Raw genomic sequence first — 13502 nt, 5'->3', positions numbered from 1 at the left:
GTTGTTTTAAGCTAACATCATTAAATATTATATCAGTTTGCGTGTGGGTTTGTATGCGACTGGATTTGTATTCTTCTTACAGTTATTATTTTCTTTGGTATCTGAACATGTCTTACAAAAGGGTAGTCACTAAAAAATCCTCCACACAAAGTAGTGCTCCTGTCAGTGTAAACTGATCATGGCGGTCACTGGGATACACCTTGTTTACATCAGAGACACAGTTCAAAGAGGCTCCCTCTCAATCTGAGAGATCTGCTGAAGAACCACTGATGTAGCTGTAGAAAGAGAAAGTAGCACAGTTGTGTCTGTCTTTCAGTGCGGTGGAAGGATACGTGAGCAGGCACAGCCGTGTAGCTACAGTAATGTTAGACAGAAAGGAAGAGGTCAGGTGTACTCAGCCTAAGTAGTAACTAAGTGGAAGTGCTGTTCTGTCGACGCACAGCAACAGAACAGCTTCTGTATGAAAGATAAAGGAGAGAAAAGGACTGATAAAAGAAGAGGGGATGAGTGAGTGTGTTCTGTAGGAGCCAGGGTGCTTATTGTAGTGTCACTTTCTTGAAGCGTCAGAAAGCAAACCCTTTCTCCCATATCACAGGCACCCACTGGGTTTCCATCACATTTATTAAAATGTTTTTGGATGTCTGTATATGCTTGTTCTCTAAGAAAATCGCAAATAAAATGTAAAAGAAAAAGTCAAGTCTATAGTGATTCAGTACAGATGTATTCTGTATAACGTACAGTACAACAGTGAACATTACTATAAAGCATAGGCCTTGGGTCTGGATTTGTCTACCGGTGTACTGAATGGCAATACAATGACATCTACAGTAATCTTATCTATTGATTTGCCTTTATCTTACCAGGTAAGTAATTTAGAACACATCTCTTTAACAATAACAACCTGACCAATGTGGAACAATGAGTCATGCAGCAAAGCAGACAAGTGACAACGTTACATAAGCAGACAATTCTTAAAAGCTCTCTACATCTCACATTTTTGGTTCTTCATGACCCTCAGCATTTCAAGCTGTGACGGCCTAATGTACAACATCAGCTGGACTTGGCCATGACGGGACAGTGTGGCTAACCCATGCAAGAGCTCTGCTTCCTTGGACAGCCTGCTCATGCCTCGGTGGGTGACTCATCATCATCAGGGATGACCCCTTTCAGGTAGACCCTCTTGAACTCCTCGAACACCATGTCATCGGACTCACTGCCAGCACAGCCATAGTGTTGAGTTAACGATTTGAAGAGGTGGAGTAAGACAGAGACAGAGAGAGAGAGAGAGAGAGAGACAAGGAGACATCAGTATCAGTCCAAGAGAAAGTCAGGTCTCTCACCACTCTCAGGTCTTACTGACATGCATGCGCACACACACACGCACACGCCCATAAACAGTGATGAGGACACAGTTTCGGAAAATTACAAATGGGACAAGGGAGGTTATAAAACTGGGCAGCGACGCATTCAGTGACAGACACTATACCGTTTCAATTTAGCCAAGTCCTATTGGACTATGGGAAGAGGAGGACGCACAGTGACACTAAATAGAATGCAAAACAAAAGGATCTAACACTGAATAATAGGAGCAGCAGGCAAGCAGGAGGAATCACACCACAGAAATATAATCCATAGAACAGACATCCACAGTCAAGTCAAAAATCCGTTATCGGCGGACTGGTGGCAATATTGAGTGTACCCATGCTAGGAAGTAAAACCTTGACGTTCAGCATTACATTCTATGTCTTTCTATTTCTATGGATCACACACACACAAAAACAGGGCGTGGCATGAAATGACATCACAACAAAACAACGTAAATAGAGCGGCTTACCCCTCCTTAGCTGTATAATGCAAACAGATCCAGGTACGGAAAAGGAATGGAAAGACAGTGGTCATCATAAAGGGATAACATAAGAGAATGTCATCAGAAGAGATTGTGTCCTCTCTATATAGGCCTAAATGTAATCTGGATAGAGGCGTATTAGGTATGTGTGGACATTACAAATGCTAAATGTAAGCTTGTCTACACAGCAGTGGGGTCACTGGGGTAGATTTAGTAATTAGAGGAATCAGCAATAAGACAAGCTGATTAAATACATTGGCCTCTGAACACGGCTTGAAACGGACTGCAAATTGTTCTAATAGAAGCTTGACAGTGATTGAAAGGTGTGCAGTAGACAGTTATTTAAAAGGCCAGAAGATTTTCCAGAGTATGTGACCTGTCCAGGGAAAAACTCCCAGCTCTAGTCAGTCATCAAGGGCTCTGAGAGGGTGATGAAGGGAGAGTGAAGGGTGGTGTAGGTGGAGAGCTTTGTGAAAGACATATTGGACATTGTGGACATAAAGAGACAGGCTGGGGATTAAGAGGCCCTGAACTAACCTGGGTCAGGTTTAGGATGCATGAGCCGGAATGGAACCTCCACTGCAACCTCACTGGAACAAAAAATACATTCACAAAAATGAACATAGGTATGACAGACAAACTTGATTTTTTATTACTGACTGAGTGACTGTACTGTAAAAAAATAAAAAATAATACTTCGTAATACTTTGACCAAAAAAGCCTGTGGAACCAGTTACTTAATAATATTTAGTTGAAATCAGACATACCTAGATCCCACCATCCTTTTGAGAATAGATCAGGAAAGAAGGTGATTAAATGAAGATTCAATGAAGTGGTATTATTTCACATATTTAACATAGGGGCTTAGATTATGTTATGGTAGATATGCTATGGCTAGCTATAGATTCACATACTCACCCGGAAGCATTGAGCCTAACCACCACTTTGTAGGACACGAGCATACCCTGCACTTCCTTTAGGACTTCCTCCTTCACACTTCAGGCAGGAGAGAGGTGGAGAGAGGAGAGGGGAGGGGAGAGAGGAGAGGAGAGGGGAGGGGAGGGGGGGCAGTTCAGAATATTAGAGATCTTCTACTGCCATCTTGTAAACGTAAACCGTTGTGAGATCGTAGAGCAGCAGAGCGTAGTTATGCTCACTCACATGCTCGAGGAAGCCAGACAGGTGTCCTCGTGCTTCAGTTTCCCATCCAGTGCAATACCTCGTCTTTCCTTGTTGGCAGCCAATAGAGGAATGAGGGTGTGCACCTTCTTCAGGGTTGTTCCAGAGGGCACTGTATCTCTGTGGGGAAACATAGGAAGACATTGCCTTATTTGTGATTCCACCATCTTGATGACGCAACTTTCTTTGACCAAAAAACTAAATCACCAGCAATAAAGGTAGCATAAAGAGAAAATCTACACAGAGGTAGAAAGTTATTCAATGGGGAATGTAATTAAATTGTCTGAACAAGAGACTGATTGATTGATTGATACTTACGAGGTCTCTTCTAGGGCAACTGCCCTTACATACTTGTCATTGGAATAAAGTACCACGTTGGTCACCTGCTCCACTGTAGAAGAAGGCAGGCGGAATGAACATATATAGTAGGTCACTTCAAAACACCACACCACCAAACAACAACAACAACAACCTCTCACCTGCCACAGTGATGTCTTTCAGTGATCTGCTGGAGCTGTTGTTGATGTAGACACTGACCTTGATTGGTTCACCATGGTAGTATGTCTGCAGGGAGAGAGAGAGAGAGAGACAGACCAAGCCACTATTAAATCACAAGCAAGTCTCAAATCACAAGGTCCGTGTCTCATGTCGAGTCCGAAGTATGACGGGTCAAGACTCGAGTCAAGTCCAAGTCGTTTATTCTAAGAACAAGTCAAGTCGAGCCAGATGTGCCCTTTAGCAAGGCACCAAAATCAACAACAAAAAATTGCTCCAGGGGTGCTAGTATTCCAAGCCGGGTTTGAAAGCAAAAGACACATTTTCATAATCTGAAAGGAAAATAGAAGTATTCTTCTTCTTTGCTGGAATTGTGGATGCAGGGACTTATATACCATAAGATCAACGTTATAGTATCATCAGGGGCGGACTGAAACAATAATTCAGGCCGGGAATTTGACTCCATCCCAGGCCACCCTGTTCACGCAAACCACCAGACCGCTAATTTTGTAGGCTAACCCTATTTGTTGATGTAACGGGTACCAAACTAGTTATAAAATTTGGCCACTATGTTCATCTGGGAAGAAAGTTATCCACATTACAAAATACAAACATTTGGGACTGACCAACAAGTACCCTATCTGAACACTGAGTTTAAGGTATGCTATGGTTATGGGTGCACCCTCAAAAACTCACTAGGAATACACCAATCATAGCACATACAAATGTACAAGGCTAGACACACAAAACAATTAGCCTACACTTTTTAAAAAGAGAATGAGATAGAGTTAGCTCAAATGCTTATCTGTATATTCAAGCATATCAAAAGTATCAAAAAACGTCACACACACACATTCACTGAACTTGAACATAAGCTACAACAATGTAAGTATAATACAAAAGTCGAAAAAGCACTCCTCTACAAAAAATATTAGATTACAATGTTCCCTCACTGGTGTCCATAAAGCCAACAGCACACAAACACATCTATACACCGAGTCAATGAAATTGAACATTGGTTACATAACTGCAAGTATAATATGAAAGTCCAAAAAACATGCCTCTGTATAAAAGCTTTAACTCACAGCAAATGTTCTTTCACCCTTGTCAGCCTGTTAAGTAAGAGTCATAGCATAGCTACTTCAGAGTAACCAGGAAGTAATTACCACTAGTAACAATATAAACTCAAAAAACTTGCCATGATTGTCGGCCATGTTTTAGAAGTTATATGCAGCTTCGTGTCTGTGTCCTGTAGCTAAGCCCACATTTCCCAATAACTTTAACTACGTCAATCACACGTTCCATGACCTGCCTCCTCTTTCTGACCTGGTCTCGTTCAACTGACATTTGCTTATCACTCAGAAGGGTACAGATGTCTGCTTTGCTGGCTCTGAGGGAAAAGGCTTCTGAACTTTCTCTATGGGTCTTGCTTCTCTCATGTTCCTGTACTTTCTGATGGGCATGTTTCCAGGCCTGCATGCCTCCTTTGATAAATTCACTATTACTGGCTGAAGGTTTTGCGAATGCAAGACATACTGAGCAGAACAAGGAGTGAGTTACTTCATTGTATGTCAGCCATTTTCTATTTGTGCCATCTTTGGAGTGGAATACATTGGGAATGACTATTTGAGAGGTTTGTTTTGGGTGGTACTGAAAAAAATAAGTCAAAATCCTTGGACTGAGGACGGGCAAAATAATCAAATGGATTTTCAGTGCTTTCACTGTTCCTTTCTATTTTCCCTGTACTGGGCTCTGAACCTCCCTCTCTCTGCACATCTGGTTGCTCTGCAGAATGAGATTAACATTGTAAATAACCTAAACTTAAACTTGTATTAATTGTGCACTCATCGTTTGTATGCCCCCCGATTACAGTCCTACTGATCATCTCATAAATAAAGTACATATTAATCTAAAACCATTGCCTACATGTTTAGGTTTGTGCTCTGAAGTTGTACCTGAAGGTTCCTGCTCTGAACCTTAACATACTCACTATCATTAGTGTATCAGTAGGCTACATTAATACAGCTCTGGAAAAAATTAAAAGAGTGGTCTCTTAATCTGAGGAACCATGCCAAATATTTTCAGTCTCCTGAGGGGGAAAAGGTTTTGTCGTGCACTCTTCACGACTGTCTTGGTGTGCTTGGACCATGTTAGTTTGTTGGTGATGTGGACACCAAGGAACTTGAAGCTCTCAACCTGCTCCACTGCAGCCCCGTCGATGAGAATGGGGGCATGCTCGGTCCTCTTTTTCCTGTAGAGGTCTCTGACCTCTTCCCTTATAGGCTGCCTGACACTGTTGTGTCATCGGCAAACTTAATGATGGTTTTGGAGTTGTGCCTGGCCGTGCAGTCATGAGTGTATAGGGAGTACAGGAGGGGGCTGAGCACGCACCCTGAGGGGCCCCTGTGTTGAGAATCAGTGTGGCGGATGTGTTGTTCCCTACCCTTACCACCTGGGGGGCGGTCCGTCAGGAAGTCCAGGATCCAGTTGCAGAGGGAGGTGTTTAGTCCCAGGGTCCTTAGCTTTTTGATAAGTTTTGAGGGCACTATGGTGTTGAACGCTGAACTGTAGTCAATGAATAGCATTCTCACATAAGTGTTCATTTTGTCCAGGTGGGAAAGGGCAGTGTGGAGTGCAATAGAGATTGCATCATCTGTGGATCTGTTGGGGCGGTATGAAAATTGAGGTGGCTCTAGGGTTTCTGGGATAATGGTGTTGATGTGAGCCATGACCAGCATTTCAAAGCACTTCATGGCTACAGTCGTGAGTGCTACGGGTCGGTAGTCATTTAGGCAGGTTACCTTAGTGTTCTTAGGCACAGGCACTATGGTGGTCTGCTTAAAACATGTTGGTATTACAGACTCGGTCAGGGATAGTTTGAAAATGTCGTTGAAGACACTTGCCAGTTGGTCAGTACACGTCCTGGTAATCCGTCTGGCCCTGTGTTCTTGTGAATGTTGACCTGTTTAAAGGTCTTGCTCACATCGGATGTGGAGAGCGTGTTCACACAGTCTTCCGGAACAGCTGGTGCTCTCATGCATGTTTCAGTGACATTTGCCTCGAAGTGAGCATATACGTAGTTTAGCTCATCTGGTAGGCTCGTGTTACTGGGCAGCTCTCGGCTGTGCTTCCCTTTGTAGTCTGTAATGGTTTGCAAGCCCTGCCACATCCGACGAGCGTCAGAGCCGGTGTAGTACGATTCGATCTTAGTCCTGTATTGATGCTTTGCCTGTTTGATGGTTCGTCGGCAGGCATAGCGGGATTTCTTATAAGCTTCCAGGTTAGAGTCCCGCTCCTTGAAAGCGGCAGCTCTAGCCTTTAGCTCAGTTCGGATGTTGCCTGTAATCCATGGCTTCTGGTTGGGGTATGTACGTACGGTCAAGGTGGGTACGACGTCCTCGATGCACTTATTGTTGAAGCCAATGACTGATGTGGTGTATTCCTCAATGCCATCGGAGGAATCCCGGAACATATTCCAGTCTGTGCTAGCAAAAACAGTCCTGAAGCTTAGCATCTGCTTCATCTGACCACTTTTTTTATTGATCTAGTCACTGGTGCTTCCTGCTTTAATTTTTGCTTGTAACCAGGAATCAGGAGGATAGAATTATGGTCAGATTTGCCAAATGGAGGGCGAGGGAGAGCTTTGTATGCGTCTCTGTGTGGAGTAAAGGTGGTCCAGAGTTATTTTTCCTCTGGCTGTACATTTAACATGCTGATAGAAATTTGGTAAAACTGATTTAAATTTCACTGCATTAATGTCCCCAGCTACTAGGAGTGCCGCCTCTGGGTGAGCGTTTTCTTGTTTGCTTATGACGGAATACAGCTCATTCAATGCTGTGTTAGTGCCAGCCTCTGACTGTGGTGGTATGTAAACAGCTACAAAAAATACAGATGAAAACTCACTAGGTAGATAGTGTGGTCTACAGCTTATCATGAGATACTCTACCTCAGGCGAGCAATAGCTCGAGACTTCTTTAGATATCGTGTACCAGCAGTTACTTACAAAAATACATAGCCCGCCGCCCTTTGTCTTACCAGACGCCGCTGTTCTATCCTGCCGGTTCAGCGTATAACCAGTCAGCCTTATGTTATGTTAATGGTGTCGTCGTTCAGCCATGACTCCGTGAAGCATAATATATTACAGTTTTGAATGTCCCAATATTACAGTTTTGAATCTCCTGTTGGTAGTTTAATCTTGCGCCTAGGTCATCTATTTAATTCTCCAAAGATTGCACGTTTGCTAGCAGAATGGAAGGAAGTGGTGGTTTATTCAATCACCTACGAATTCTCAGAAGGCAGCTCGCCCTTTGGCCCCTTTTTCTCCGCCTCCTCTTCACGCAAATCACGGGGTTCTGGGACTGTTCCCGAGAAAGCAATATATTGTTCGAGTTGGGCTCGTCAGACTCGTTAAAGGAAAAAAAGGATTCTGCCAGTCTGTGGTGAGTAATCGCAGTCCTGATGTCCAGAAGTTATTTTCGGTCATAAGAGACGGTAGCAGCAACATTATGTACAAAATAAGTTACAAAAAACGCAAATAAACGAACAAAAAAACACTAAATCCATCGGATGTAGTGATCACAATATAGTAACCATATCTAGTAAAACCAAAGTTACAAAGGCTGGGCCTAATATAGTGTATAAGAGGTCATACAAAAAGTTTTGTAGTGATTCCTATGTCGGGGACTGCTGTTGCGTGTAGACAACACTACAATAAACATACAAGGTCATACAAGGTCCAATTTTAAGTGGAAGATCCATCGGGCTTCACACTGAAGGCGCTCATCCATATTGCAGCATCTACGGCTTGAGAAAACACGGTCAATGGCACAGAATTTAAGATCAGTCACAGCATGATTAGCCTCATGAAAATGTCTGGCCACTGGTGATTTTAGGTCATTTCTTCAGATGGCACTGCAATGCTTGTTGATGCGTAAAAGCCAATATATGCTTGATCTGATAAATATGTGGTCGGAGGCTTCGTATGGAGGGTGTAACGTAATAGCGGAGCATCCGGATTCAAACATCGCCCATATCAAGAACTGTACATCTCTCAAATGTTGTAATAATGCCGAGGGCTCTGTATAGCTCTACATTGACATGATTGGTTGGCGGGGGGTCCTGTATAAACACAAACTCACTTCCTTGACAACTTTCTTCACAACAGCTCTGCGCTTCACCACAAAGCGCAAGAAGTTTGAATGCCCTGACTTCTGCAGAGGCCATATCACCATAAATGTTGAACGGCCAATGCAGACGTTGGATTGACCATGCAACGCCTTTTAACTTCTTGCCACTAGGGGAGTGCTATTTCGACATAGCACAAATGTGTATCCAATGTAAACGGTCTCCTACTCAATTCTTGCTCGTACAATATGCATATTATTCTTACTATTGGATAGAAAACACTCTCTAGTTTCTAAAACCGTTGGAATTATGTCTGTAAGTGAAACAGAACTCGACTTAGAGCACTTTTCCTATGTCTGTGTGAGAATGGGAAATTTTATCATCTGCTTTGAGACCTGTCTTTAACTTTGCCTGTCTTCTATTGGTTGAGATGCACTTCATACGCCTTCCCCTGGCTGTTAGCGAATAGGGAGAGTTGAAATGACGTCTTTACGTATTTCCCAAAGTTTTTAAATTGATTGGAACCGAGGTGTCCGACCTTTTGGGACTTCGCGCTGACGCAAAGAGGGTCTTGGCATGTCTTTTTAGAACGTCTGGTTTTAGCTCCTAGAAGTATCCGGCTCTGTTTTTATTCGCTATAGGCTTTAAAGACATCATAATCTTGTTATTTTGAACCGAATTATACCAGTTTAGGTCAGTATATTGCGATTTTCAGGTATTTATTTCCATGGGCTGTAGAAACGTGGGTGTCTCTCTCGTCTCGAATGCCATTTCTGTACTGCTAATTGCAAGCGTCGAGGGAAACATTCTCCAACCCAGCAACGATTCTTTTGGCCAACGGACACCTTTCACAAGATTCTGATGGGAGTTCAGCTAATAGTAAGGTACTTTTTATGCTGATAAACGTTTGTTCTGTTGAAAAAGAAAAATGTATTAGACGCCATTATTTTCCATGTAGCGTTGCGCTATCGCACCCTGTATTGTACCCAGTATTGCGCAGTAAGGTAATTTTAAAAATGTAATTCAGGATTGCATTAAGACTAATTTCTCTTTCAATTGCTGTCCAACCTGTATTTTTTTTGTCAAGTTTATGAATAGTTTTCGATAAGATTAGGTGCCTTTCCAAAATGGGCGCGGACAGATTGCTTGATTTTTTGCCCCACTAAACACGTTGTGTAACCACGAATTGTGCGGCTAAATATGCACATTTTCGAACAAACTATATGCATTGTGTAATATGATGTTACAGGACTGTCATCTGAAGAATTCTGAGAAGGTTAGTGAAAAAATTAATAGCGTTTGGTGGTTTATAACGTTATTGCTATTTTTGGCTTGAATCAATGCTACTGTGTGACTGACTTGTAGTAAGCTAAGATAACGCTATATTGTGTTTTCGCTGTAAACACTTAGAAAATCTGACATATTGGCTATATTCACAATGATCTGTGTCTTTCATCTGCTGTACGCTGTGGTATTTTTAAGAAATGTTTTATGATGAGTAATTAGCTAATACACGATGGTCTCTGTAGTTTATTCTAGTCATTTTAGTGATAGTTGTAATGGGGCTGCAATTGTAAACTATGATTTATACCTGAAATATTGCACATTTTTCTAACAAAACTATGCTATACAATAAATATGTTATCAGACTGTCATCTGATGAGAATTGTTTCTTGGTTAGTGGCTATTTATATCTTTATTTGGTCGATTTGTTGATAGCTACTGATGCAGTAAAAAAAAATGGTGGAGTAAAAAAAGTGTGTCTTTTGCTAACGTGGTTAGCTAATAGATTTACATATTGTGTCTTCCCTGTAAAACATTTAAAAATCAGAGATGATGGTTGAATCACACGATCTGTATCTTTCATTTGGGTGTCTTGGACTTGTGATTTCATGAACATTTTATTTTATATATCCCTGTAAACTTTAGGCTAGGCACTATGCATCTAGTCAGCTTTTGGTGATGGGGGGATCCGATCCGGGTTTGTGGACTCCGGAAAGGGTAAAAAGCTATGGGACAAAAACCTCTCGTCCTACCAATTTCCAAAATCAAATCAAATCAAATTTTATTAGTCACATACACATGGTTAGCAGATGTTAATGCGAGTGTAGCGAAACTGCTTGTGCTTCTAGTTCCGACAATGCATGTAATAACATACAAGTTAATCTAACTAACAATTCCACAACTACACTTAATACACAAAGTGTAAGGGATAAAGAATATGTAACATAAGATATATGATGAGTGATGGTAACGGAACGGCATAGCAAGAATGCCAGTAGATGGTATAGAGTACGGTATAAATTACATATGCAGATGAGTACTGTAGGTATGTTAAACATAAAGTTGATAGTTTAAAAGTGGCTTAGTGGTAACATGTTATTACATAAAGATGGAAGATGCAGTAGATGATATAGAGTAAGTATATACATTATACATATGAGATGGGTCAATGTAGGGTATGTTAAAGCATTATATTACGTGGCATTGTTTAAAGTGGCTAAGTGGTCATTGTTTTACATAATTTCCATCAATTCCCATTTTTAAAGTGGCTGGAGTTGAGTCAGTATGTTGGCAGCGGCCGCTAAATGTTAGTGGTGGCTGTTTAACAGTCTGATGGCCTTGAGAAAGAAGCTGTTTTTCAGTCTCTCGGTCCCTGCTTTGATGCACCTGTACTGACCTCGCCTTTTTGCGCTGCACCCTATCCTATAGCTGTACAGCAATGTGTTCTCTAGCTCACCCAACCTGTGTTGATTGACGTTTTGCTGGTCCAATCAGAGTGGCGAGTGTGCGTTTCACTAGCCAATGTGTTGCATTTTTTTTGTAAGGGAGACGTTGCGGCAACAATCTCTGGCTGCATGCAGAGTAATCCACATAAACGCTGTGCCACAAAATGAGTGACAAAACATGGCAAAACCTGGCCAGATTACATTTTAAGTCATCAGTCTCAAGTCAAAGTCGTCTCTCAAGTTATTTTATTTTCTATCATGTTGAGTCTCAAGTCAAATTTGTGACTCGAGTCAGACTCGAATCCAAGTCATGTGACTCGAGTCCACAACTCTGGAAAGAGAGAGTGAGAGTGAGAGTGGCAGACAGACAGACACGACAGTTTCATTAGAGGTTTTGGTTTCATTTTCAGAGTTTCATTCCAAAACACTATATATCCATTTTCAGACATTTTGGTAAATTAGCTTTTATTGTTTTAAAGAACTTATGAAAGAGACTGGTGTTTTTTACCACCTTATCATGGCATGGGGGTTGCTCAATGGCATACATGTATTTGTTTGAAATCTATCACAGAGAGACAAATAAATCAGTCAAATATGATAAATATGAAATATAAAAATTATGAAGTAGGTGTGTCCAACTCATCCCAAACGGGTTGAGGTCGGGTGATTGTGGAGGCCAGGTCATCTGATGCAGCACTCCATCACTCTCCTGCTTGGTCAAATAGCCCTCTACACAGCCTGGAGGTGTGTGTTGGGTCATTGCCATGTTGAAAAAATAAATGATAGTACCAGTAGGCGCAAACCAGATGGGATTGCGTATCGCTGCAGAATGCAGTGGTAGCAATGCTGATAAGTGTGCCTGCAAAGCACCATAACACCTCCTAATCCATGCTTCAAGGTGGGAACCACACATGCGGAGATCATCCGTTCACCTACTCTGCATCTCACGAAGACACGGCAGTTGGAACCAAAAACTCACACAAAATGGACAGATTTTCACCGGTCTAATGTCCATCGCTCGTGTTTCATGGCCCAAGCAAGTCTCTTCTTATTATTGGTGTCCTTTAGTAGTGGTTTCTTTGCAGCAATTCGACCATGAAGGCCTGATTCACACAGTCTCCTCTGAACAGTTGATGTTGAGATGTGTCTGTTACTTGAACTTTGTGAATTATCTGAGGTATCTGAGGTGCAGTTAACTCTAACTCTAATGAACTTAATTATCCTCTGCAGCAGAGGTAACCACCCCTACCTCGTCACAAGACAACTGATTGGCTCAAACGCATTAAGAAGGAAAGAAATTCCACAAATGAACTTTTAACAAGGCACACCTGTTAATTGAAATGCATTCCAGGTGTCTGGAGAAGAAAAAAAAAAATCCCTGTCTTAGGTCACCACTTTATTTTAAGAATGTGAAATGTCAGAATAATAGTAGAAAGAATGATTTATTTCAGCTTATTTCTTTCATCACATTCCCAGTGCGTCAGAAGTTTACATACACTCAATTCGTATTTGGTAGCATTGCCTTTAAATTGTTTAACTTGGGTCAAACGTTTCGGGTAGCCTTCCACAAGCTTCGCACAATAAGTTGGGTGAATTTTAGCCCATTCCTCCTGACAGAGCTGGTGTAACTGAGTCAGGTTTGTAGGCCTCCTTGCTCGCACATGCTTTATCAGTTCTGCCCACACATTTTCTATAGGATTGAGCTCAGGGCTTTGTGATGGCCAATCAATACCTTGACTTTGTTGTCCATTGCAGCTGTCATACTGCTCAGGAAGGAGATGAATGTACTTTGGTGCGAAAGTGCAAATCAATCCAGAACAACAGCAAAGGACCTTGTGAAGATGCTTGAGGAAACAGGTACAAAAGTATCTATATCCACAGTAAAACGAGTCCTATATCGACATAACCTGAAAGGCCGCTCAGCAAGAAGAAGCCACTGCTCCAAAACCCCATAAAAAACAGACTACTGTTGCAACTGCACATGGCGACAAACATTGTACTTTTTGGAGAAATGTCCTCTGGTCTGATGAAATAGAACTGTTTGGCCATAATGACCATCGTTATATTTGGGAGAAAAAGGGGAGGCTTGCAAGCCGAAGAACACCATCCCAACCATGAAGCACGGGAGT

General features: G+C 41.9%; 1 protein-coding gene across 1 annotated transcript in view; it reads right to left on the bottom strand.

Annotated features, from left to right (window-relative positions):
• Positions 1 to 700: 700 nt before the first annotated feature.
• LOC111982556 (S-arrestin) overlaps positions 701 to 13502 on the bottom strand; it is a 30645-nt gene continuing 17843 nt past the window's right edge. Inside the window, exons 9-16 of the mRNA XM_024014140.2 lie at positions 3505 to 3589; positions 3344 to 3416; positions 3008 to 3145; positions 2765 to 2842; positions 2614 to 2628; positions 2384 to 2436; positions 1835 to 1844; positions 701 to 1213 (exon numbers count right to left, since the gene is read on the bottom strand). Of these exons, the coding sequence (XP_023869908.1) occupies positions 1123 to 1213; positions 1835 to 1844; positions 2384 to 2436; positions 2614 to 2628; positions 2765 to 2842; positions 3008 to 3145; positions 3344 to 3416; positions 3505 to 3589 (543 nt within the window). The 3' untranslated portion in view covers positions 701 to 1122. The remainder of the gene's footprint in view (positions 1214 to 1834; positions 1845 to 2383; positions 2437 to 2613; positions 2629 to 2764; positions 2843 to 3007; positions 3146 to 3343; positions 3417 to 3504; positions 3590 to 13502) is intronic.

Source organism: Salvelinus sp. IW2-2015, linkage group LG22 (assembly GCF_002910315.2).
Source record: "Salvelinus sp. IW2-2015 linkage group LG22, ASM291031v2, whole genome shotgun sequence".
Classification (NCBI taxonomy): Eukaryota; Metazoa; Chordata; class Actinopteri; order Salmoniformes; family Salmonidae; genus Salvelinus; species Salvelinus sp. IW2-2015.
The sequence above is the reverse complement of the archived record's forward strand: the minus strand, read 5'-3'. Positions and strand labels throughout refer to the sequence as shown.